At 38.0% G+C, this 25,364-nt stretch overlaps 3 protein-coding genes and 2 long non-coding RNA genes across 11 annotated transcripts; 3 read left to right on the plus strand and 2 right to left on the minus strand.

Annotated features, from left to right (window-relative positions):
* Positions 1 to 465: 465 nt before the first annotated feature.
* LOC112187420 (pheophytinase, chloroplastic) lies at positions 466 to 4,841 on the minus strand. 4 transcript variants are annotated; one of them, XM_040514494.1, is made up of 9 exons: positions 4,177 to 4,841; positions 3,989 to 4,080; positions 2,810 to 3,039; positions 2,609 to 2,671; positions 2,379 to 2,517; positions 1,890 to 2,060; positions 1,413 to 1,656; positions 1,042 to 1,133; positions 466 to 864 (listed from the first exon to the last, which is right to left on the minus strand). In XM_040514494.1, exons 3-9 carry the CDS (start codon positions 2,910 to 2,912, stop codon positions 591 to 593), a joined length of 1,086 nt encoding a protein of 361 aa, XP_040370428.1. In that variant the 5' UTR covers positions 2,913 to 3,039; positions 3,989 to 4,080; positions 4,177 to 4,841; the 3' UTR covers positions 466 to 590. The 4 variants fall into 4 exon arrangements, with proteins under 4 accessions (XP_040370428.1, XP_040370426.1, XP_040370427.1 ...); XM_040514492.1 differs by having other exon boundaries at positions 2,609 to 2,713; XM_040514493.1 differs by lacking the exon at positions 4,177 to 4,841 and having other exon boundaries at positions 2,609 to 2,713; positions 3,989 to 4,146.
* A 519-nt stretch (positions 4,842 to 5,360) lies between these two features.
* LOC112189664 lies at positions 5,361 to 6,762 on the minus strand. Its single transcript, XR_002932030.2, has 3 exons — positions 6,435 to 6,762; positions 6,211 to 6,354; positions 5,361 to 5,691 (listed from the first exon to the last, which is right to left on the minus strand). It is a non-coding gene; the product is annotated as an uncharacterized LOC112189664 (long non-coding RNA).
* A 419-nt stretch (positions 6,763 to 7,181) lies between these two features.
* LOC121051459 lies at positions 7,182 to 8,075 on the plus strand. Its single transcript, XR_005805781.1, has 3 exons — positions 7,182 to 7,221; positions 7,548 to 7,654; positions 7,734 to 8,075. It is a non-coding gene; the product is annotated as an uncharacterized LOC121051459 (long non-coding RNA).
* A 692-nt stretch (positions 8,076 to 8,767) lies between these two features.
* LOC112190487 (vacuolar sorting protein 39-like) lies at positions 8,768 to 15,002 on the plus strand. Its single transcript, XM_024329917.2, is given in 12 exon segments — positions 8,768 to 9,973; positions 10,050 to 10,261; positions 10,350 to 10,481; positions 10,575 to 10,718; positions 10,815 to 10,927; positions 11,012 to 11,447; positions 11,935 to 12,264; positions 12,429 to 12,650; positions 12,849 to 13,091; positions 13,211 to 13,675; positions 13,967 to 14,065; positions 14,213 to 15,002. Coding segments are annotated over 12 exon segments (3,156 nt in total). The 5' UTR covers positions 8,768 to 9,555; the 3' UTR covers positions 14,555 to 15,002.
* Positions 15,003 to 15,014: 12 nt separating this feature from the next.
* Positions 15,015 to 16,865, plus strand: LOC112190496 (AP-3 complex subunit sigma). Of its 4 annotated transcripts, none has more exons than XM_040515615.1 (7): positions 15,015 to 15,156; positions 15,264 to 15,306; positions 15,415 to 15,476; positions 15,619 to 15,715; positions 15,971 to 16,041; positions 16,355 to 16,496; positions 16,563 to 16,865. In XM_040515615.1, the coding sequence occupies exons 1-7, from the start codon at positions 15,088 to 15,090 to the stop codon at positions 16,565 to 16,567; spliced, it is 489 nt and encodes a 162-aa protein (XP_040371549.1). In that variant the 5' UTR covers positions 15,015 to 15,087; the 3' UTR covers positions 16,568 to 16,865. The 4 variants fall into 4 exon arrangements, with proteins under 4 accessions (XP_040371549.1, XP_024185699.1, XP_024185698.1 ...); XM_024329931.2 differs by having other exon boundaries at positions 16,355 to 16,471; XM_024329930.2 differs by having other exon boundaries at positions 16,355 to 16,446.
* Positions 16,866 to 25,364: the final 8,499 nt, after the last annotated feature.

The raw sequence follows: 25,364 nt of genomic DNA on the forward strand, positions 1-25,364 counted from the left end.
ATATTCATAGAGACAAGAACTTTACGGTTTGGACCATTTGAAAACCTGAGAATATTCTATTATATAGAAAACAACAAGAACAACTACAAGGAAAAGGATATCTAACAAAAGGGCTATTGAGGTAGGCATTCATTTAGGAGGGAGGTGCTTAAAACGTGAAGCAGCGATGCTTACGAAGAAGAGATATTGGTGAAGGTAACAATGTTGGATATGCTGGCCTGCTGGGAATGTCAAATATACAGCTAAATAAAGGGGGTAAAAAACAAAAGTCTTTGTTTTTCCTGTAACTTCTAAGGATTCGTCTGTGTCTTATCTTTCCTCTGGTAAAGATAGTAACATAGAACGGAATCACTGCTCGGCATAGCATCACGCCATGACAGCATATCATTTGGATTAGTCTATCCTGGACAAATGCTGTGGCGTCTAGACAAGATATCCTATGAGTTCAATGAAGAAAGAACAAATTTATAGAAGGCAGGTAAGATGACTCAAGTAGTACTTTGATAAATGGATTTACAAGTGTATTACAAGTATAACCTCAGATCAAGTATGAGAGGCATTGCTAAGCAGCTAAGAAACTTGTATTGTGTTCAAACTGTTTGGAGAGAGGCTTCAGCTGTCGAAGTTGATAGCCATTCTAATAAAGCCTTGTTTACAAGCTCTGGAACTTCATCGTGTGGACAGTGGCCAGCCTGCAAATTTACCAAAGTCGAATTTGGATAGAACTCTTTGATTCTGTTAGCCTTGGCAGGACCTACCCATGGGTCCAAGTCACCCCAGAGCAACAACAATGGGCAAGACATCTTGCTTAGGATACTGTCAAGAGTATACTTGGTCTGGTTTGACATGAACCGCGTCATCAATCTGCACAAAGAGAAAAAAAGAGCACCAGAAATAGAAAGTTATCAGACGCCACTTTTGCTAGACAAAGTTTATGAACAAATTTTCAGGATTTCGCTATCTTCTTCATTCTTAGTCGGACCATCTGATTTCATGCGGAGAAGAACATGACATGCATGTTGGAGAGAGATCTTCACATACCTGTAGTAGACTTCTCCGGCATTGGGGTCAGCTGCTGGCATTGTTATGGATTCTACCAGATAGTCATCCACATTGGAGGTATTTTTGTACACCTGTGTTGGAGAAAATAAGTAATTTAGACATACGATTTCATAAAATTTTATGAAGGATTTTGAGGGCAAATAGATTACATGAGGCAGTAAATTATCAACTGGCAATATCATAGGAACTAGGGATCGCGATGAAGCTGCATAGGAACTGGGGATTGGGATGAAGCTGGACTCATTACTGTGAGCTAAACTTCAGGCTTGGTAAGCAGCCCATTTATTAATTTTATTATTTAAACTAAGGCACTAAGCTGGATAATATACTCAAGACTACAAGGAACTTACACTCTTTAAAACGGATTCAATGCGAGCGGGCTGCTTTGCTTGCCAGAATAAAAATCCAAGTACTACTCGCTGGAAAACTTCCTTCAGTGGCTTTATGATGAACTTCTGTAGGACTGTTTCCTCGTCAGACTTCTCAGGTTCACTATTTGCATTTCCAAACTGTCCTGCTGAATTCAATAGTGCAACTCCAACTACTTGCTCAGGCAATCCAACTGCTGCAACCAAAGCAGTAAAACCTCCTAGGCTGAAAATTTACAGTGAGTGGTAAATCATTATTTCAAATGTCATCAGAAAGAATACAAATACTACATGTTTTCCAGCTTGCAATTGTGAATTTAATGCAAGTTGGTCTCTAAAGAAGATTGTATGATAATTCAAAATCACGATCATCCCCATTCACAAGTCCTCAAAGTCATTAAATTGGCCACATAGGAATATTCAGATACCACAGTAACACTTTGAATTTTAGATTGTTACCTATTTCCAACCAAAACTGTTGGTTCTTTCACTATCTCCTTCAAGAAGTCCACTACTTGATCTTTCCAAATCATGGCATCATATTCAACCAGTGCTTTTTCACTCCAACCGAAGCCCAGCAAGTCTACAGCATAAACCTTGTACTTTTTAGCCAACTCTGGTATGTTGTACCTGTTAAGTGGGAGATCGGACAGCATGAAAGATACTACACATACAGCCACCCTTAGAATAACCATATAAATAGTAATAAGGTTACGACAAGAAAAGAGCCAACTTCTTGCAACTCAATGCTAATTGACAGCAAATGGTTTTGAATTGCAGAAGCAAGAAAAACCAAACGGTGGACCAAGCTAAAGGACTATGCAAGCAACTATAAACACATAAACTGAAGCTAAAGGAATATACAAGCAACCATGCCAATGCACTTGCAATAAACCATGAACACTAAAGGAAAGACTGGAGCAGATGGGTTTAAAGAAGCAAACAAACCTCCAGTGAAATGAAGAAGCACCAAAACCATGAATAAGAAGAACAGCAGGCCCTTCTCCTTGCACGACATAATGAATTTTATGACCTCTCCAAGTCCAAAAATTGTACCCCTCTGGTTTGAAAGGCAGTCTTTCAATACCTATAGCCAAAAAGAAAACCCCCCGCACAGTGAATCATAAGAACTAAAACAAAACAACAAATGAGATAAGGTAGCAAAGAAATGGATTAACCTTGAGCAGGCTCAGTAGCCAAAGAAGAAGAACCCACTACTGAAAGCCCTGCAGCTGCAACTCCTGTAAAAGCAAAACCCCTCCTGCTCATCACACATTTACTTCCTTCAAAGTAAACCAACAACAACCCGGTAAATTTTTCACTACCCAGAAGCAAAAGATTCAAACTTTATTGACTGAAAGTAAAATGAACAAGCTTACTATGGTACTGAAATGGTCTTGTAGGGGCAATGAACCTGTTCTCAGGCACTGAATTAAACAACTGTGTTCTCACTGAAGTCGAAACCGCACACGAAGACGACATTGGAATATGGCTCTCAGAGAAGGATTGTGGAGGAAGAAGAGACTGTTAAAAGTTTCAACCTTTTTCTTCTTCTGTGGTTGGTGTACAATTGGAGTTGTGGAGGACCCAAAGGACACTGTTCAGGATTCTACTGTTCATAAGGAGATGTGGTTAATTGGTGGCCATCGGATATTTAATCGAGGGATAATAATAAAAATCAAGAATTATCAAGGAGGAAGGTAGGCAAGCACGGGATCCGGATCCCACTTTACTGTTTGTACTTTCGTGAAGACTCGTACAGTTCTACTCGGCTTCCACACGTACTCAAGTTTTGTTTTTTTGGGTCTCATTTCGTTCTTAGGAAGGAAAGCAATTTTATTGTCATTTTATAAGATGAGAAATTAATTTTTCTACAATTTTCCGGTGCTTGGTAATGTGAAGATTTTTTGTTTGAAAGGAAATTTGAATTTTTCTTGATAATGTAAAGATAGTTGTCAAGAAAGTTGTTAAAAAGTTTGTGAATAATGAAATAAAATATTAGAAAGTCAATAATAAATATAAAAAAAAGAATGAGATAATTTGAATCATGTTGTAAATATTATATGTATGTGGCTGTCTACTGTAAATACTCATGAATTATGTCCTTATGATGGAAATAAAGGATTTAATGAGAATGAAATACATATTTTTACCTCCTCCAGTTCTATCTCTCATTTGTTCTCTAGTTTATAACAAATTATATATTTTCAACAATATTTTCTCTTCCGTCGGAGAATATATATATATTTTTTTTTTAAAAAGGGAAAACATGATTGAATTTTCTTTTGCAAGACTCCAATTCCGTGACCCAAATAAAGACTCATTTTGGGGCCATAATCATGTTATCTATCTCTACTACTATAAAGCCAAGCGATCCTTTTGTGTCAAAGGCTTCACCAAAAATAAGAATGCCTAAAAAACCATACAAGACATAACTAGGCAATGAGGTACACCGAAGCAAAGCAAATAAATACAAACATATAATCTGCAAAATTCAGAAAATCACGAAAACCCAAATAAATTAAATTCGAAATGTGGGAACACTTATCAAGTCTGACCTCAAGTGAATTAGCAACACTGTCAACCGAGTTCCTCCATACTTTCTATGCGTTTCCGGTTTGATCGAGAATCCGCTCTGCAGACAAAGTACCTAACAGCGATAATCCAATCCAAAGAGTAACAAAGAATACCAGATATATCAGAAATAGGATACCCAAATCAACGGAGAACGAAATCTGAAAATTACCCAATAACAATTGGCTAGGTGAATCTGGAATCACCGATTTTGGTACTAATTTCTTCCTCTTTCTGGGTTTGATTTTGCGCTGCTCCTCTATCCCTTCGCTCCTTTTATATGAACCGTAAATTGAGAGTGGGGTGAATGGTGATGAAGCCATATCTACTCCGATCATCTCCCACATTCGTCTTCTGTCTCCAATCGTGCTCCCGGGCAGTAGTTCTTGGGGAGATCGTGCAAACTGCTGGCAGTTTCTGTTTTCGTCTAATCATTCCGTATTTGTTTTTTCTCAATTGTTTTTTTGTATTTTACGTTGTTAGCCTTCTTTCATGTTTTTCATTTAAGTCGAACTGTTCATATATGATGGGTAGTATGGGGAGTTCACTTTTTGGTGAAGCCTTTGACACCAACTCTACGCCTCCATTTCTAATCATGTTATCTATCTCTACTACTATAAAGCCAAGCGATCCTTTTGTGTCAAAGGCTTCACCAAAAATAAGAGTGCCTAAAAAACCATACAAGACATAACTAGTCAATGAAAAAAGAAAATTTGTTTTGATGGGCATTATGGTAAAACCAATACTATATACCTACAGCAGACGTTTAAAAAAAGAAAAAAGAAAAGAAAAACTGCCATAGCAACCATACGCACGAACTTTTTCACGAAACGAAGACTTTAGACATCGTGGGAGATGATTTGGGAAAAGATGGATTCAACTGTCAGATACAAATTATAGAAAAGGAGATTGAAACCCAATAAGACAGAAAAGAGGCATATTCAAACCTAGAAGAAGAAAGAGGAGGAGAGTACAATTACTGGTAGGCCGCGCCTTTACTGCTAATAGTTGGTTCATTGTTAGATTTGTTTGCCAGTTTGGATTAGGGATTTCCTCGGTTGAAACTTTACCTTTTCACTATTTGAATTTGGTCTTTATATAGTAATTGATTGTTTTTTGGTGAAGATACGTAAGGAGGTTATTTGTTTGTTCAAATGGAAGAGTGAACAATAGGTATCCCTTAATCTTGGTTCCATATATGTCAATGGCGGATCCAGGATTGGAACCTTGGACGGGCTAAATTTCTTAAACAAAAAAAAAAAATTATATATATATATATATATATATATATTATGGAGAATCTCGACGGTGCGAGAGAATTTTATAAATTAAAAAAAAAGTACATCTAGTCAGGGGGGACGTAGTGAGCCTTACCCCTCAAATGCATATCTATACAAAAATAAAAAACAAAATCAACAACAAAATAAACGTGCAATGCAATACAAGAACCTAAACTAACTAAATCTAACTCTACGAGTTCCACAAGCTTCAAACTCTTTGATCACCGATTCATTGTCAATAGATTCAGCATATTCTTTCTCAATGTGAAGGACCATACAATCACCAAGAAACTCATCCTCCATTTTGTTTCTAAGTTTATTCTTAATGATGTTCATAGCTGAAAATGCCCTTTCAGTGGTCGCCGTAGAAACAGGAATAGTCAAAACTAGACATTTTACTCTAACACCTATAAATTAAGAAATTAACTCTGAATTAACTACTTTTCATAATAACTAATTTAACATAAATAAAAAACCACAATATAAATTATATGAAAGAGAGTTGTTGGTAACGAAAGAAGCTGACAATAGTGATTAGGTCGAGCATGTTGATGGTGCAAAGACAAAGACAAATAAACTAAAACTAGCTGGCCCTGGAGGTTTATATATATGTGAATACAGTGAATTGCGAAAGATGATGAGCTTAAATAGAAAGCTGGAAATTTCTCATTCTCATTCTATATAATTGGTCCCTACTTTCTTGTTTAGTAATCGATCAACTGATCAAGTATATATGTTTCTCTACTCTAACACTAGCTGGTTTATACTTTATATTATTCTTAAATCCCATTCAATCATATCTACTCTAACACTACTTTCTTGGTTTATATCATATCCATCATTCAATCATGAATAAAACCACCTACCCAAAATCCCAAATCCACCTTAATTACTAATGCACAATGAACAGAACACACCAGCCCTACCTAAGAAATTGCAGAACTGCAGAACCCAGAACTGCAGAACCAAGAAGTCGGAGAGAAATCAGAGCTGCATACCAGATTTCCAGAATTCCAGACCAAGAGACAACCTTCATTCTTCAATCCATGAAATCATCAATCCAATACAACCTACGAAATTGAATTTCACATCAATCCTTAACCCTAGAAATTGCCCCAAATTGGATTGATTCAATTAAACAAAATCTTACATTCAATTAAAGGAGGAGGACTGGAGGCGAGTCAGGCGACGAACTGGAGGAGGAGGACTGGAGGCGAGTCAGGCGACGAACTGGAGAAGGAATCGAAGCACTTTGGGGAGGAAGACTGAACTATTGATGTCTTGAACTCTTGATCTCTGAGACTTGAAGTGGAGAAGCCGACTAGCCGAGCTCTGCTAGAGTTTAGAGGAGGAGGACTGGAGGCGACGAACTGGAGATTGGAGAAGGAATCGAATACGAAGACACGAAGTGGAGAGGTCGACTGGAGTAGTGGAGTTTGGAGTGGGTTTAGGACGGGACCATACCTAATAAAAAAAAAAAACTAAGTATATATCTATTTTTTTTTTAGACCCAAAATTTTCGGACGGGCTCCAGCCCGCCCAAGGCTGTATGTAGATCCGCCACTGATATATGTATTCATATTTGTATTGTTGTAGTTTTTCTCTTTTCTCCTCTGTTTAATTGACCTTGGTTTTCCCCAATTGCTTTTTGGTTTCAGCATTTACGTTTTTTTTTTCCCTTCATGTCTCCAGAGTTTGAAAATATGCATCTCATAATGGTGGTGAAAATATGCCCATGCTATGATTGTGGTATGAACAAGACAGTAGTAAGCTGCAATTATTCTCGACTATTAATTCTCTCAAGTTGGTTGGTTCTGGCAGTTTCCAATTTATTAAATCTGAGGGGTACCAAGCTAGGAACCTCTATGACTTTTATTTCCATTTCCCATCAAGCGTCACTATTCCTTTGGAATTTAATGAGTTCAGCATACGTATAGGTATATGTCATGCCCCTCCATTTTCTCTTTCCAATCAGCAATTTGATTAGCTGTAAGGACTATTCTTTCAAGGTTTCCATGTAAGGTTCTAGAGTTCTTCCTGTTTGTTTGTCTTTTTTTTTTTTTTTAGGGACAATGGTAATTTTTTCTAGGCTTTATATATGTTTGTTATTTGAATATTCAAATCTCTGTAACTCATACTTTTGGATAATTTTGGTATCATATTTTTCCAAAGCATGTTCAGCAGTTTATGCAAAAGTATTTTCTGTTTTGTTTTCCATTCCAACAAATTTGGTAATGCAATTGTATTGTTCATGAAAATGCAGCAGTTTGCCTTTCACAATTTCAGTGCAAATGGGGAAGAGATAGATCAGAAAACAAACACAAGACTTGAGCTATGGAGAGGCACTAAATATCTCAATTTGATTGAAAGGTATTTTACTTGCTGTTAGCTATTAAGTTTTGTTTATGTCAATAGTTGCTGCAAATTTCAGTCTTTTATTTTTTTGCAGCTCATCTGTATTTTAATTACTAACAGCCAAACATAATATATAGGCATTGGAGATCAAGCCTTTGCATTTGAAGGTATCTAAATTTTATTATATTTCTGTATGTTGTGAACATAGAACTGATAGAAGTATCGTGAGTTTATCTTTTTGTTCTTATTGTTTTTTACTGATTTTGTTAATAATGACAATAGGAGTAATGAACTTAATTTGTGTTGTTTTTGTAAGAGATCATGTTTTTATGTAGTTAACTTCTTGATAGATCTATGGTGCTGCAGAATGATTTGGCTTTAAAGTCTACGAGCTGTATGGAGTATGGAAAGCTATAGTTTGGTTTAATACAAAGGCCATATGATATATTACATTTGGAGATTACACTGCAACTTCTAAGTTTTGATTTGTTCTGCACTTTGATATAGTTGACAATGGCCAAGGCGCCTAAAGATGTAGTTGACAACGGTTCATGTTGGATTTTAGCAAATTAAGTTCATGTATTTGTTCAAAATTTATCATAAAGTGTCCTAATATATATGCTTCCCTTCTAAACAAATGTTTAAGAAGTAAATGGAAATATAGACCATCCATAGAAATTGTACCAAAAGTATCTAGAGTTGTAACTATATAATTGATGTGCGAGGACTGAATAAGAATTAGAGACCCTCGACGTCGAACCGGATGACTGAAACAACTCACAGCGCCGAATTTTCTCCATTATCTCTTTTTTTTTTCCGTCATAATACTCTTTACTCGAAGGAGTAAAATTGATGGTTTGCATTACTAAAATAGCAGTAAGGGTTCAAAGTAGACTGGTACATGAGCTGACACCAACCAATAAAATAAGAAAAAGAATTTCCAAAAGCCCAGATATGCGTGTCTTCTGTTTAAAAAACAAAACAAAAAAATTATGTTGGGTCCCTGACCCAATGCCGAATTTTAAACTCACTTACTCAACTAACAGATGTGTTTGCCCATTCACCCAATTTAATAGTAAAATATCATTTTTAACCTCAACTTAATTATTAAATTGTCAGTCAGTCATATTCAAAGCGCCCTTCTCAAGGCCTTCATCCGCGACGATTCTCTCTCCTCACAGCCTTCATCGGCGACGAGCATGGAGGCGAATATGGCTCTGATGTCAATTCCGGCGAGGAGGTCGAAGAAGTCCTCTCTCTCTCTCTCTCAGCCTTCATTTGCGACCAGTTCTCCGTCGTTGGCCGGGTTCGGCCTGAAGATCCGGTGCGCCGATCAGAGCTTCCTCTAACTCAGTTTGGTTCTCCGCCGAAGAGGGGTGGATTTGGGTCTGATATGCAGGTAAAAAAGAGATCTTGAAGAAGAGAGGTTGAAGAAATAGAGGGTGTGTGGTTGTAGGTCTGCAACTTGCTGGCATATGGTGGGATAATTGGTTCGGTGGGTGAGTAAAATAGAAATGGATTGAGTGGAGTGCTGGCGGTGATTGCAAGAAAAAAAAAAGAGATGGTTGGGGTGAGGAAGAGAGAGCTAAAGAGTGAGGTGAGGTCGTGGTGTTCAGTGTGTGTGAAAGGAAAAGAGGACGAGGTGATGAATAATAGGGTGGGGTGGTCTAGTGGTGATGCCCAGGAAGGAAAGGGTGAGGTTGAATAATAAGATAGAGTCAAAGCTTAGTGACTTGTCGTGTGTAGTGTTACTATATGGCCTAAGTTCCTGACCATGTTCATTGATCCCTAAACTTTGTTTTCACGGAGCTTTCTTGTTTGTATCTTTAATTCTTGTTTGATTATCATTGTGATTTAAAGTATTTAGTACTGTGAAGTAAGTTAATTATGTAAATGCATAGTTCTTTGCTGTTAACATGCTATATAAATATGGGAAACTATCCCTTGTTTTGTTAATATGGGAATCGTACGGCCCTAAGCTCCTCCTCGGCTGCTCCGATGGATCCCTCAGAATCTACGCTCCAGATTCCTCCGGCTCCCGCTCCCGCTCCCCACCCTCCGACTACCACACTCAATCCCTCCAAAAGGAACCCTACTCCCTCGAGAGAAACATCGCCGGGTTCTCTAAGAAGCCGCTGCTCTCTATGGAGGTCTTGGAATCCAGAGAGCTCCTTTTGTCCCTCTCCGAAACGATATCGTTTCACGGCCTCCCGAATTTGGGCACCATCGCCGTGATCACCAAGGCCAAGGGCGCCAATGTGTACTCCTGGGACGACCGCCGCGGATTCCTGTGCTTCGCCAGGCAGAAGAAAGTCTGTATTTTCCGACACGACGGTAATCACGTCATTTCTTCTTCAAATTTTACCAAATTTTACTGAGGTTGGATGTAACTTGGAATGATTTGTTTCAGGTGGAAGAGGTTTCGTGGAGGTGAAGGAATTCGGAGTTCCGGATGTGGTGAAGTCTATGTCATGGTGTGGAGAGAATATATGTATAGGGATTAGGAGAGATTATATGATACTCAATTCTACAACTGGTGCATTGACTGATGTGTTTCCTTCGGGGAGGCTGGCTCCGCCGCTGGTGGTTCCTATTCCTTCCGGGGAGCTTCTTCTCGGCAAGGTATTGCTTTTAGTTTGTGTTTCCCATTTGATTTGTATGTCAAGTGAAACAATTGCTGATTTGGTGATTCAAATTTCGTGTGTTTTAGGATAACATTGGGGTTTTCGTGGACCAAAATGGGAAACTTGCTCATGAAGGCAGGGTTTGTTGGTCTGAGGCGCCTACGGTTGTTGTTATTCAGAAGGCCTATGGAATAGCTCTGTTATCGAGATATGTTGAGGTAGTTTGCTATGACTCGTATTTTAAGCTTTGTTTGCTCTTCTTTGTTTTCTTTTGTAAGATGCTAGGTGATGATGGCAATTGTGTTTTGCAGGTTCGGTCCCTACGAGCGCCATATCCATTGATACAAACGGTTGTTCTTCGAAATGCTCGTCGTCTTCTCCAAAGCAACAATGCTGCTATTGTTGCATTAGACTATGCTGTTTATGGTCTCTTCCCTGTCCCTCTTGGTGCCCAGGTATTCCTAATGCTCTTGCTAACGGTAGCTGACTACAGCTTGTGGATGCATAATCTCTTTTGGTTCGTGTGTAAGACTTGTATATTTTCCTTGTAGATTGTACAATTAACAGCATCTGGCGAGTTTGAGGAAGCTTTGTCATTATGTAAGCTGCTTCCGCCTGAAGAAGCAAGCCTTAGAGCTGCAAAGGAGGCTTCAATCCATATAAGGTGATTGACTGGCTGCATTGTTAATCATGCTCATTCTATGCCTTTTTATTATATATTAAAGGAGTTTCTGTTATTATGTTACAGATGCGCTCACCATCGTTTTGATACTGGGGACTATGAGGATGCCATGGAGCATTTCGTGGCATCTCAAGTAGATATAACCTATGTACTTTCTATGTATCCTTCTATTGTTCTTCCTAAGACAACCATGATATCCGATCCAGACAAACTGATGGATATACCTGGGGACTCATCATATCTCTCAAGAGGTTCATCTGGTATGTCAGATGATACGGAACCCTCTGCACTGTCACATGTGCTGGAATCACAGGAGAGTGCAGCACTTGAGTCCAAAAAAATGAGCCATAACACTCTCATGGCTCTCATTAAGTTCTTGCAGAAAAAGAGATTCAGCATAATTGAAAAAGCTACTGCTGAGGGGACAGAAGAGGTTGTTTTGGATGCTGTTGGAGACAAATTCTCATCCCATGAGTCTAATAGGTATAAGAAGACAAACAAGGTAAATAAGTTGTCTTTCTCTAATATGTGCTTTCCATATTTCAGTATGACATATGGTGTTGATTGACAAAGTACATATGCAATGTTTGATTAGCATTTTGTAACCAAATTTAGTATGCTAGATTTTCTTTGCTGTTTTTTCTTCTTCTGTTCAAACTTAAATATGATGGAAGAGTTCTACTTCTGAAACTGATTCTTATGAATCTTAATTAAAAGAAAAGGCATAGATATGTTTACTTTACTTAAAATCAGAGTTGTTATAGTAACAGATGGAAGAGTTCTACATACCTGTACACTTTACCATAAATAACTCAAATTCCAGAAGTTAATTTTCTTCAATTAAGTCTAGTGACCTTGTGTGTTGTGTGTGTGCTGAATCTAGCACAAATTGAATAGTCCTTCACTCCTTTGTCTAACGCTAATTTGAAACTGTTCCCGGTCTTAAGTTGTGTAACAACAAATAACTGACATTATATTTGGTACCTAAGGGGCGTGGCAGCATTCCAGTTACCTCCCGTGCTAGGGAGATGGCAGCTATACTGGATACAGCCCTACTTCAAGCTCTACTTCTTACTGGACAGTCTTCAGCGGCCGTGGAATTACTGAAAGGTCTTAATTACTGTGATGTAAAAATATGCGAGTAGATTCTCCTAAAAAGCAATCATCATGCTGCTTTGTTAGAACTTTACAAGTGCAATTCAATGCACCATGAAGCTCTCAAACTTTTGCATCAGTTAGTAGAAGAGTCAAAATCTAATCAAGTGCCACCTGAGGTGATCCAAAAGATAAAGCCGGAGTCAATTGTTGAATATCTCAAGGTATGTTATTTGCTTGTTTATTTGATCTTTTCTGTAATCAAATGTGCTAGTTGTATTACGGGGAATTCAGATATAGTAGTGGTCCTGTGTTAGTCCTTTACATTGGAGTTTGGAACAAGATGGGGAATATCTTGATTACATCTTTCATTGATTTTCTTATGCAGCCTCTTTGTGGCACTGATCCCATGCTCGTCTTGGAGTATTCAATGCTTGTCCTTGAAAGTTGCCCAACGCAGACAATTGAGCTCTTTTTGAATGGAAATATTCCAGCTGATTTGGTAAACTCTTATTTGAAGCAGCATGCTCCAAACATGCAGGCCAGATACTTGGAACTTATGCTTGCTATGGATGAAAATGGGATATCCGGGAATCTGCAAAATGAAATGGTAAAGATGCCTTCATTGTTTACAAATTATAGAACTAATCATTAGTTGGACTTTAAGAGCAATTTGGAGTTGCCAAAAAGCTTTTTGTGCCACCAGTTTAAGCTACCCTGTAATACTATCTATAAACTTAGATGTTGGCAGTTATGTGCCTGTTTTTACCAATTAAAACTGCATTCTCATTGATTTAGTGATGGGCAGGTAAATATCTATCTATCAGAAGTCCTTGACTGGTATGCCGATTTAAGTGCTCAGCAGAAATGGGAGGAGCAAACTTACTCCATGACGAGAAAGAAATTATTGTCTGCTTTAGAGAGTATATCAGGTTATAGTCCAGAGGCTTTGCTGAAACGTCTTCCGTCTGATGCTTTATATGAAGAGCGTGCAATTTTGCTGGGCAAAATGAACCAACATGAGCTTGCCTTATCCCTATATGTTCACAAGGTATGTTCTTTATGTTCACCATCCAATAACTCATGTCCTTTTTAGTTCTTGCGTGTCTTTATCATCTATTATTTTTCTTATAATTCCGGTTGAATAGATTAAGTTCTTGATCTTTGTAGCTTCATCTTCCTGAGATGACACTGTCCTATTGTGATCGGGTGTATGATTCGTTGGCGCATCAACCGTCTTCAAGATCTTCTGGCAATATATACCTTACTCTATTGCAAATTTATCTTAATCCGAAGAGAACAACCAAGAACTTTGAGAAGCGGATTACGAATTTGGTATCGCCGCAGAACATAGGAACACCAAAGGTTGGTTCTGCAAATACAGTTAAAAGTAAAGGAGGTCGCGGAGCTAAGAAAATTGCTGCAATAGAGGTGGCAGATGACATAAGAGTCGGTCAAAGTGGCACTGACAGTAGCAGGAGTGATGGAGATGCAGATGCAGATGCAGACGAGTCTGGTGAGGAAGGAGGGTCAGCAATCATGCTTGATGAGTTTCTTGATTTGTTGAGCAGAAGGTGGGACAGAATAAATGGAGCTCAAGCTCTCAAACTTTTGCCAAGGGGGACTAAACTACAGGTACTGATCATATATGTATTGCACTATCGCATAACTAAAGCTGATCATGAGTGTCACTCTCCTTTTATGCCCTCATAGATAAAATCATAAAGAGTTATCTTCATGTTGTGGTAAATGAAATCATAAAGAGAGCAGAAAAGAATCACTCTCAGTTATGACTTTATCTACCACAACATAATATGCTTACGAAAGTGGAAAAGAATCTTTCAAGTTTGTCCTTGAATATTATTATTTGATTGTTGAATGTATGATATTGTGCTGATGTCATGTATTATTGTCATTTATCTGCAGAACATGCTTCCGTTTATGGGACCTCTTTTGAGAAAATCTAGTGAAGCTTACAGGAACCTTTCAGTGATAAAAAGTTTAAGACAAAGCGATAACCTGCAGGTATGCATATATCTTGCTTATACCCTTTAGTTGGTTAGGATCAAGAAAACCACTTATAGCATATGAGAAGCAGGCTATTTGTTTTAACTAAATTGAACCTAGACAGCTACATACACTTCTTCTAAATAAATCAATTTGTAAAAACAGGTTAAAGAAGAACTCTACGAAAAAGGGAAAGGGGTGGTAAAGATCACGAGTGACAGCATGTGCTCCCTCTGCAGAAAGAAAATAGGGACAAGTGTTTTTGCTGTGTATCCGAATATGAGTACAATAGTGCATTTTGTTTGCTTCAGGGACTCCCAAAGTATGAAAGCAGTGGGCAGAGGATCGCCCTTAAGGAAGCGACGAAGACCAAGTATTAAATGGTGCCAAAGATCACCAGTGAGAGCATGGTGCTTCCGTTGCAGGAAGAATATAGGGATGAGTGGTTTTTGCTGTGTATACCAGACAGGACGACAATTGTGCAATTTTGTTGCTTTAGAGACTTGATCTCCACTGAGGAAGTGATGAAGACCAGGTAATCAATTTGGGTAAAAGGATCGTTTCCTCTGCGATTGGCTAGCAAATACCGGAATATGAGCATAAACCTCGTCGGTTGGCTGTAAAGGCGGGGGAAGGGCTAGACTGTGCAGGCACTCCAACCATGCTCAATTTGACAGTAAATTTCTGGTGCGCCACCGACAAGACACGTTGTACATTGTGTGAGAGTTGTGAGTTTTGATTGTTTGGTTGTCGTCTTGGTCTTCTTCTAGAGCGGCCATTCAGATTCGGTTCGTGCTTCCAAATTAAGTAGGGCTTGTTTGGCGCAAAACTTAAATATTTATAGCGCTTTTTTAATTGGATGAATTCCACTGGTTTGGGCCCACATACAGCCAAGTTGGGTCATGGATGCTCCATATTTTTGAAATTACGAATACACCCCCTACTTAAAGTCGAATTTACTGATTTTACCAGAGTGTATATATATACAAGTGTGGATCTTCATCTGAATTTTGATCGGAAACTCAGAAGTGGTGGAGAAGATGATACGAGCGGTGATGGTGATAAATACTCAGGGCAAGCCTCGCCTTGCTAAGTTCTACGAATTTCAGGTCCTTCTGTTTTCGTTTTTTCCTGTTATTTTCTGCATTTTTTTTTTTGGTTTATTAAGATTTTTGTGTAGAAAAATTGGCTGATATTTCCAGTTTTTTGAGGTCAGCCTGTGGAGAAGCAACAGGAGCTAATACGCAGCGTCTATGGAGGTTCTTTCTCTCTCGTAATTTACATATTTTTTTTTGTTTCTTCTGTATAATCAATCTGGTTCTCTACTATAAATTAGGTTTTAAATTTGGATTTTTGTTTTGCTGCAGTGTTGAGCAGTAGAGCTGAGAATGTGAGCAATTTCCTGGATGCGGAGTCTATTTTTGGTCCGGTATTTTAACTAATTTTTTTTCTTCAATTTCTTTCATTTGTTATGTTTCTGTGTGATCTGAATTGAAGCAATTAATCGCGTTCTATCAGCTTTGCTTGCTTGAATTGGGTGCTGTGTATGAATCGGTTTCTTTCTGGTGCAGGACACTCGGCTTGTGTACAAGCATTTTGCAACTTTGTACTTTGTCTTTGTTTTCGATAGTTCTGAAAACGAGCTTGCCATGCTCGACTTGATACAAGGTATGTAGCATTTACTAGATTAGTGGATAGCTGGCATAGAGTTCACTGATTGACTGATTGCAATTCATATCAAATTAGAAGAAACTGGGAAACTCCTGTCACTGGAATTTGGATTAGTTTTAGAGACTGTTTTATTAATAATTGGACATACAATTACTAAAGTGATTTGCTGTTGAACTGTTAGTTCTCATGCTTCGTTATATTAAATGTTGCTTTGATTGGATAATTTGATTGCTTTAATTTTCATTCCTTCAGTTTTTGTGGAAACATTGGACAAATGCTTCAAGAACGTATGCGAGCTTGATGTGGTGCTCAATTACAGCAAGGTTGTTTACTCCTCTTATTTGGCTGTGACTAATGTTGTGATGTGTTGCATCTTGCATGTGTTTGTAACTTTGTAATACCTAAGAATTATGGGATTCTATTGAAAGTAGAAAAGAGGCAAAATTCATCAGGAACTTAAGTTAAAGAATTTGGTGTTGCTGTGTGACTGAACTGTCGTACACAAGGGTGGAGATGTAAAATCATTATTATTTTAAGAGATGTTTTCGGAGAAAATGTTCATGTTGTGCCTTGTGTTTCAAAGTTACTTGATGGGTTCAGAGCATTATACCTCACTTAGTTTTTTCTTCTTTTCAGTTGCATACTGTATTGGATGAGATAATTTTTGGAGGTCAAGTGCTGGAAACGAGTTCCACCGAAGTTCTGAAGGCAGTTGAAGAAATCTCAAAGTGCCTTTTGTGTCCCTCTCCCTCCGTCTGTCTGAATATTCTCTTTGAAGGTGGTTTGTATACCTGTTCTTGTTTGGATTGGAATGATTAATAGATGCTGTTTACTTTTGATGCAGGTTAGAAACAGCTTCAAACGCTATTTCATTGGTTCCAAAATCTGTTTCTAGCTGGAGGAGTCGATGGTATACAGTTTGAGTAATGTGTTACAATGCAAGTCTCTTGAGCTCACATCAAAGTGCCGAACTTCAAGAGGAGAAATTGACCGCTCACCTGTGTGTTATATGAATACCCCTATTTTTGGGGGATGCATTTACAGTGTCTTTTTATGGTACTTCCTCTTTCATAGAATTTTTGAATATGGAATGAGAGATTGTATCTACACATCTCATTTTTCTAAATGCACACCTCACGTTTTTGTATAACTTATAATTCCTATTTTCTTTTTCTGACTTAAAACAAAAAAACTGCAAATGAAGATTGATAATAAATAAATTCAAGCAACCTGCAATTTTAAGATTAGTACTAGGTATAATTAGCAATAACCTGCAATTTACACTCAAAATGTTTCAGTCCAATATTTTTTTAGATGGGTTTATCGACAACAATTGATTTGTTGATACCTAAGCATGATGATATATTGTCATTAAAAACAAAAGCATGATGATATTTTTCATTTCATCAAAATCACCTTTAGTATGGGTTGATCGACCATGGTGAAAGAGATCGAGGGTTGTGAGAGACGGTGGAGGCAGAGAAAAACCCTAGCTCCGGAACAGACTCTCACTACAATATAAATTTACTGTTTCTTCAAAAAAAATTCCAGAGTCAGAAGTTAGAACAGCAGAACAGGTCTTTGGTCTTTTGGTATAAAAATACTATACGAGTTGTGATATAAAAATTCTACGAGTTTCCTTGCAATTTCCTTGGTACGACGTGCACAGAAGGGTATCTCACTTGCATTTTCCATTTTGTTGAAAGATTTTCATTCAGCAGAATGAATTAACTTTAATGGGTTGGGAGATGATCCCCTTTTTCATGCATTGGAGTGATCACTAAGTACTCTTCATATTCTGCTTAATCTTGGTATGTTTCTTACTACTATTGCTAAAGCATATTTCAGTTAGATAATTAGTTTTCCAACATATATGTTATTCTTCATTTTTCACTATCATTGCTTTAATCTGTGAAAGGAAAACCAATCAAAATCATTTTTGCTATCGCTGAAATTATTCACTGAAATTGGTTTTGCATCTATATTGTTCAGTTCTAGAGACATCCATTAAACTACAAAGGTCCCCTAGCCATATATGGCCTCAGCTCCAACAGACCTCTTGATTGGCAAAATTGTGAGCAAATTGAAACGAGATTGAAATGATGTCCAGAAAGGTAAACAAAATCGAAGGAGGAACATGAAACCTGACCTCACTGACTATGTTGGATCCGAGAAGCGCCATTTTGTCCAGGCAGAGGAGAGAAACTGTTAATTTAGCTTTTCCGCAATGGCGTTTTAATAAGGCTGGCAAATTCAACCGATCCAAACCAGCCAACCGAATCCGTCCCGAACCAAGGATGTGTCGGTTACCGTCAATCTCGGTTACTAAACTTATGGTACGGTATAACTGAACCGAGAGGCTGTAATTGGTACGGTAGCGTTATTGAATCTTAACGAAATACAGTATACCGTACTGTACCACATATGTAATATAATATTTAATTATTTTAAATATTTCTTATATAATCAATCATAGTCGTTGATTTTCTTCAGTTTTATTCCATATTAACTAACAACCGTTAGATTAAAACTTTCCAAACCCTAATCCCTCAGTCCCTCTCTCAGTCTCTCGACGACTCACCTCGTCTCTCTCTCTCTCTCTCTCTCTCTCTCTCTCTCTCTCTCTCTCTCTCTCTCTCTCTCTCTCTCTCTCTCTCTCTCTCTCTCTCTCTCTCTCTCTCTCTCTCTCTCTCTCGAGCGAGCGAGCGAGCGAGGTTCTGACTTCTGAGCCTCTCTAACTCTTCGAAGAATCGAATCGTTCGACCCATTCGATTTCATTTCACGTCAAATCAATTCGATTCACATTAGTCGAAGTGTCGAACAATTGCTGCAGTACTGCTGGTAAGTACGAGCTCGGAGCTTCAATTGTTTTGGATTAGAAGCTTTGGATTGTTGAGTTGAGGTTCGAGACTTTGATCTACCCAATTTTAGTAATTCGATCTTGGATATGTTATATATTATCTTTAGATTTACCAATTTGTTATGGGTTTTAAACTTTTAATGGTTTTTCTTTTGTGCTTGGAGGAGCAAGAGCATCGAGGACTAAGTTTGATGTTTGAGGGAGAAGAAGGCAAAGTCAAATCAATTGAAGGACTAAGTTTGTGGCTCTCGATGGTGAAACTCTGAATTGTAAGCAAGACTCTATTCCATTGAAGGTATAATTCGATATATGCATAATTCTCTGTTTGAATTTTGATGACTATGTGTTGTTCTCTTTGTAAGAGCTTTTATCTGATTATGAGACTAAGAGTTGCAAAGCATTTTAAATGGAATACAGATGAATTAGAAAATGACAACCCAAGACTCATTTACAATTTTACATGCACCACAGCATTCACAATTTCATTATGATTCGAGTTTCCCTACTTTATATGTTGCTTTTCTTGTTTGGTCTAACATGCTCTATTTGGAGTTTCTAATCCATAATCTTGGTTCTATTGTTGCTTGGAGTTTCTAAAATGGATTTTTAGAAACTTTGAGTCTTTGAGTGAGGCAAGGAGCACAACAAGCAATATGAAGTGACGATGAGATGAAATTTGAGTCTTTGAATACTTTGTTTTCAACTATTGTCCACTTTGTTATTGTATCATTCATTCATTTGTGTGAACTGTAAGTGATATATGAAGTGATGATGAGATGAACTGTAAGTGATGATGAGATGAACTGTAAGTGATGATATGAATTATGAAGTGATGAACTGATGATGAGAGTTATAAGTTATTTGATTGTTTTACATTTGCTTATGGTCTGGGCCTTTAAATTCATATAAGTTATTTGATTGTTTTTCATTTGCTTTCAGTTTTTCAGTTGCTGACAGGTTTGGGATTTAAAATTTTCATTTGGGCCGTAGCTGAAAGCTGGCCCAATCTTAAACTCGGTTGGAGGCCCAACCAACCGATACCGAGAAGTTGGTATACCGACTTAGCTGGCCGGTAATGGTAGCTCATTTTGTGTACCAATAACCTCTAATACGGGAGGTGGTTTTGGCCTTGAAGGTCTGGTACCGTACCGAACCCAGCCCTACGTTTTATATACTCATGTGGGCTTTGTTTTCCTGGTGGGTGTTGTTTATTGGGCCCGGCCGGGCCCAAAAAAGAAGATGAAATAAAATATAAAAGTGACTCCACTCCAAAACCCTATCAAGTCCCCAGACCTCATCTCTGTCACTCCTCTCTCCCTATATTGCTTCACAGGGGAGAGGATCCTCTCCTGAGCAACTTAATGACCTGAGCTACCTGAGCTCTCTACGAGAAGACGACACGTGTCCAAACTCATCAAACGGTTTACATAGTGCCACATTGACTCTCCCAACTCTTCTATCTCTCTAACCCATAGAACCACTGCCATCAGAAGCATTGGCGACACCATAGCCTCGTCCTCACTGATGCTACCGTCCTTAGCTTTAGCTTCGATTCCTTAATGCCATGTTCGCATCCGATTCGAAATCATTGTTCATTATAGAGATCTCAATCACAACCAAGTTCTATAGAAGATTCTCTCTCCTCGACACTGTTTCGCAGATTATACTCTCTTTATTATCCAAAACCTAGTTTCGCAGGTGCTCTCTCTCTCTCTCTCTCTGTTAAGTTTTTTGACTCGTTCTTATGAGTTTTGGTGGTTGCTAATTTCCTTCTGGGATTGGTTGCGATTGAATTGATGGGACGAAATTGCTTGGGATTCAATTGATGGGTTCAATTTCTGGGGCTAGGTGTTCAAAATGATGGGTTTCTTCCCAGTAAAATTTCATCAACTAATACCTGGGTACTGGGTATGAATGACCCATTGCAATTTTCAATTAATACTAAATTATTTGGGCTTGTTTTTCATCCCTCGAATTTGGGGATATGCATTTTAGATTGATTTGTTCAATGATTGAGTTGTTTGGACTTTTGGAGCCAGAGTAGTGGATTTTGGAGTAGCTAAGGTGGTTGATGCAACTGGAAGGGGCTAAATCCATGTCGGTCAGTGCCGGTTCTTGTGGTTACATTGCTCCAGCCTCCAGGTTAGTGATTGAATTGCTCATTGGCCTACTTAAATTTCTATTTTTAACATCACTTTTATTCAAATATGGGATTGCCTTGAATTAAGTTCATGTTATATACCCATGTTCTTGTAGAAAGTTTAGATTTTGGACCTGAAATTTTAGTTCTTTATTCTCCATAATGATCATTTATGTGCGCACAACTTTCAGATTACAAACTCTACTTTAAAGGTTGTTGTATCGTTCTGTACCAGTAAAATAATGAAGTTGCAGAATATGCATACACACTGGCTAACCTCCCAAATGTAAGCTATCTTTTCTCATCAGTTTTCGAGCTTTCCAAAAGCTAACCCCCCAAAGTTCAATTCAACCCCTCTTGGTGTTTGGTTTGAGGGAAAAGAAAAAAAGCTAACCCCCCAATCTGTATGGAAGCCTGCACTACACAATTGCCTTTCCATTTCTTATAAAAATAAAAGGGCCAAATTCAGTTTACCCCCCTGAGGTTTGGGGGTAATTTCATGTTAATTCCTATCCTTTCAGTTTAATCAGTTTACCCCCCAAGCTTTCCAATTTCAATCAACCGTGTCCATTCCGTCCAATTTGGAAGTTAAGTCTCACTTTTCAGGGCTAAAATGGTCATTTCAAGACAAAAAAAAATTTCGTTTTTTTATTTTTTATTTTTTTTCTCTGTTTTTTTATTTTTTATTTTTTCTGTTTTTTTATTTTTTATTTTTTTTTCTGTTTTTTTATTTTTTATTTTTTACACAAACATTTCTTACCTTTATTGGTGATATATCCTAAATTCTTCCCTTTATCGGAGATATATCATAAATATCGTAGATCATCAAGCGACTTTCAACCACCTAGAGTATATTTTTGTTTTTATAAACCTATTATAACTTGTGGAGTATAGGTTGAAGACAAAATTTATATATATATAAAAAAAGAAGATAAAAAATTAAATAAATAAAAAAAGATAGAAAAAAAAATTTAATGAAAAAAATTTATTTCTTCACTATTTTACACTTTTTCTGTAAATTATTCTTTACAAAGACATTTTTTCACTTTATTGGGGATATATCCTAAAATTCTTCTCTTTATCGGATATATATCATAAATATCGTAGATCATCGAGCTACTTTAAACCACCTAGAGTATATTTTTATTTTTATAAACCTATTATAACTTGTGGTGTATAGGTTGAAGACAAAATTTATATATATAAAAAAAAAGATAAAAAAATTAAATGAAAAAAAAAAGATAGAAAAAAAAATTTAATGAAAAAAATTTATTTCCTCACTATTTTACACTTTATCTGTAAATTATTTTTTACATAGACATTTCTTCACTTTATTAAGGATATATCCTAAAATTCTTCTATTTATCGGATATATATCATAAATATCGTAGATCATCGAGCGACTTTCAACCACCTAGAGTATATTTTTATTTTTATAAACCTATTATAACTTGTTGTGTATAGGTTGAAGACAAAATTTATATAAAAAAAAAAGATAGAAAAAAATTAAATGAAAAAAAACAGAAAAAAATAAAATAAAATAAAATAAAAAGGAAAAAAAAATTTGGGAAAAAAAATTTTATGAAAAAAAAATAAAAAAAGGAAAAAAATAAATAATTTTTTTTTTAATTTTCTTTTTGTCTGAAATGACCATTTTAGCCCTCAAAAATCAGACTTAACGGTCTAAATTGGACGGAATAGTAGAAATTGGACACGGATGATTGAAATTGGAAAGCTTGGGGGGTAAACTGAGTAAACTGAAAGGACAGGGACTAACATAAAATTATCCCCAAATCTCAGGGGGGTAAACTGAATTTAATCCAAAATAAAACGTAAGCCTGGAACTCTTCTCTTACAAAAACAAAACAGAATGATGCACAACCTGCTAAGAACAAACCAAATAGACCATATTTCATATAAATTACTCAACTAAAAAAGAACAATTTCTGCAACCAATTTCTTGTATAGTAACTATAATAATCTGCAATTGACAATTACTCAACTAAAAAAGAACAACCAACACATAGAACACAACCAACACAACAAACCAATTGTCCCCTATATCTCATACTTTTCACTTTACTAAGCAAGGCATTTTTTTTTTCAAAGCTAAAGCCAATGCTGCTACAGATCAATCAACAATCAAACAATAACAATGAGATCAAGATCATGAGGAAAACAATTCAACGACAGATATTCACAATAACAATCTACCACTATAGATTACGCCAGATAATTTCACATGTAATAAGTCAAATTGTCATGTTCAAAATCATGTAAAATAACTTTTACAGGTCTTGAGAACTAGCCTAACTCTTGGTATAACCTTATAGATTACGCCAGATAATTTCACATGTAATAAGTTAAATTGTCATGTTCAAAATCATGTAAAATAACTTTTACAGGTCTTGAGAACTAGCCTAGCTCTTGGTATAACCTTAATTTGGAGTAGTTAGATCATAATACCGAACATAGTGTTCTTAACTAAACTAATGAGATATCTTCCAAAAAACAAGAAATTAGGAATTCCTCTTCGTCAATATCAAATGCAGAATTCCTAAACTCTAAGACACACAATATGAAGAGAGAACTTTCAAAAGAAAACCCAAAATAAAGGAGTATTACACTTACCTGTAGCAATGAAATGCAGGAGAAAGTAAGATAGAAGACTCAATGCTAAAGTTTTGAACTTTTGATTAGATCTCCCCGCACACACAGCCATTGAATTTAAAGACTGAAGACTAGTGTTTTTTTATTTCATAGTATAAGAGGCCAAGAACAAAAGAGAGAGAACGCGGGGAAATGAAACCAAGAGTGCGGCAACATAAAACTCAAAAAAATTGGAGACAGAAAACCTAAATTCATTGCAGCCATTAGATATGAGTTTGGACACGTGTCGTCATCTCGTAGAGAGCTCAGGTAGATGGGTCATTAAGTTGCTCGGATCCTCTCCTGCTTCACAGAACCCTAAAAGCTACAGCGCCGAACCCTTTTCTCTCTAACACCTATCCTCACCAATCTGTAAGATGGAACCTCACAAAGTAGACACAGCGGCCGGCGTTTCTCCAATCGCCGGAAGCTCGGTCCTCCGCCTGCAGACCAGTGATGAGGATGGATTGGAATACCAATAGTTTTACAGCCCGGTGGGTTTCGGGTCAGCTATCATATCGTCATCGTCGTCCTCAGATGACTCTGCTTCGCACCGAGTAGCGGCTCGCCGTGCCCGTCTTGGCCTTCTCTCGAGGGCCCGCGCCCTCGTCCGAGCCATCCGCCGCGCTCGTGGAGGGGCTTCACCGGGTTCTGGAGTGGGAGGGGTTCACCGGGTTCTGGAGTGGGAGGGGTTCACCGGGTTCTGGAGTGGGAGGGGCTTCCGGAGTGGGAGGGGCTTCACCGGGTTCTGGAGTGGGAGGGGCTTCACCGGGTTCTGGAGTGGGAGGGGTTCACCGGGTTCTGGAGTGGGAGGGGCTTCACCGGGTTCTGGAGTGGGAGGGGCTTCTGGAGTGGGAGGGGGTTCTGGAGTGGGAGGGGTTCACCGGGTTCTGGAGTGGGAGGGGTTCACCGGGTTCTGGAGTGGGAGGGGCTTCACCGGGTTCTAGAGTGGGAGGGGCTTCTGGAGTGGGAGGGGTTCACCGGGAGGGGTTCACCGGGTTCTGGAGTGGGAGGGGCTTCACCGTCTTCTGGAGTGGGAGGGGTTCACCGGGTTCTGGAGTGGGAGGGGCTTCACCGGGTTCTGGAGTGGGAGGGGCTTCTGGAGTGGGAGGGGGTTCACCGGGTGGGAGGGGCTTCTGGAGTGGGAGGGGCTTCACCGGGTTTTGTTGGTTTTGTTGGGACACTGGGTTCTGGAGTGGGAGGGGCTTCTGTGGGAGGGGGAGTTGCTGCTATCGACATGCCTAAAATTCCGGTCCGTCTCCAGCATGACTTTCTTGATTCACAGTTTGCCCAGGCCTCCAAGGATTTCAGAATTGGAATGCTCTTGGACGGCATTCTGATGACGGGTTTGGAGATTTTGGTTGTGATAGGAGCATTTTAATGCGACGTTTTAACTGTTATTTCCCTACATTTCTTGCGTTATTTCCTTATTAAAACTCTGTTTAGGGAAGTTTCCATTCTTTGATTGGGAAAGTTCCTAATTGTAGAAAGTTTCCGTTTTCTAGTTTCTATTTTCCATTTTTAGAAAGTTTCCATTTTAGTTTAAGAAATTTTCCATTTCTTATTTTAGAAAGCTTCTATTTTCAGGTTTTTGGAATAAATAAGCTGAATTGAGTTCATAAATGGAACGACAAGTTTGATGAAGATGACATGGCAAGGAGGGATTCAAGGAAGAGTTTTTAAAAAAGGAAAATACATTTTCCTTGGGAATTAAATTTGCCGTGTAATACTTAAGGAAAAACAAGGTGACAACGTGGGAATTGAAGATGATTGATTGAGGATTTCAAGGAGAGATTTTCTTGGGAGATTTTTATGGAAAGAAATATTGTTGGAGGAGTAAATTGGTGTGATTGCCAACGTGAAAATCAGAAATAATCAAGGAGATGACGGAAAGAGAGATTCAAGGGAGATATTTATGGAAGGAAAATATGTGTGCACCAAGGAAAAGCTCAAAAGGCGTCCAGATTCATCCCTAAATTCCCTATAGGAATGTTGGC

The sequence above is a fragment of the Rosa chinensis genome, chromosome 2 (genome assembly GCF_002994745.2).
Source record: "Rosa chinensis cultivar Old Blush chromosome 2, RchiOBHm-V2, whole genome shotgun sequence".
Lineage (NCBI taxonomy): Eukaryota > Viridiplantae > Streptophyta > Magnoliopsida > Rosales > Rosaceae > Rosa > Rosa chinensis.

What these genes read in the sequence shown, in the direction of transcription:
- LOC112187420 (XM_040514492.1), bottom strand. Translation starts at nt 2,912, where the DNA reads ATGTCGTCTTCGTGTGCGGTTTCGACTTCAGTGAGAACACAGTTGTTT. An exon ending in GCTTCTTCATTTCACTGGAG is followed by an intron (nt 2,061 to 2,378) that starts GTTTGTTTGCTT and finishes CCCACTTAACAG; the next exon opens with GTACAACATACCAGAGTTGG. An exon ending in GCCGGAGAAGTCTACTACAG is followed by an intron (nt 865 to 1,041) that starts GTATGTGAAGAT and finishes CTCTTTGTGCAG; the next exon opens with ATTGATGACGCGGTTCATGT.
- LOC112190496 (XM_040515614.1), top strand. Translation starts at nt 15,088, where the DNA reads ATGATACGAGCGGTGATGGTGATAAATACTCAGGGCAAGCCTCGCCTT. An exon ending in CTAAGTTCTACGAATTTCAG is followed by an intron (nt 15,157 to 15,263) that starts GTCCTTCTGTTT and finishes TTTTGAGGTCAG; the next exon opens with CCTGTGGAGAAGCAACAGGA. An exon ending in AATACGCAGCGTCTATGGAG is followed by an intron (nt 15,307 to 15,414) that starts GTTCTTTCTCTC and finishes GTTTTGCTGCAG; the next exon opens with TGTTGAGCAGTAGAGCTGAG.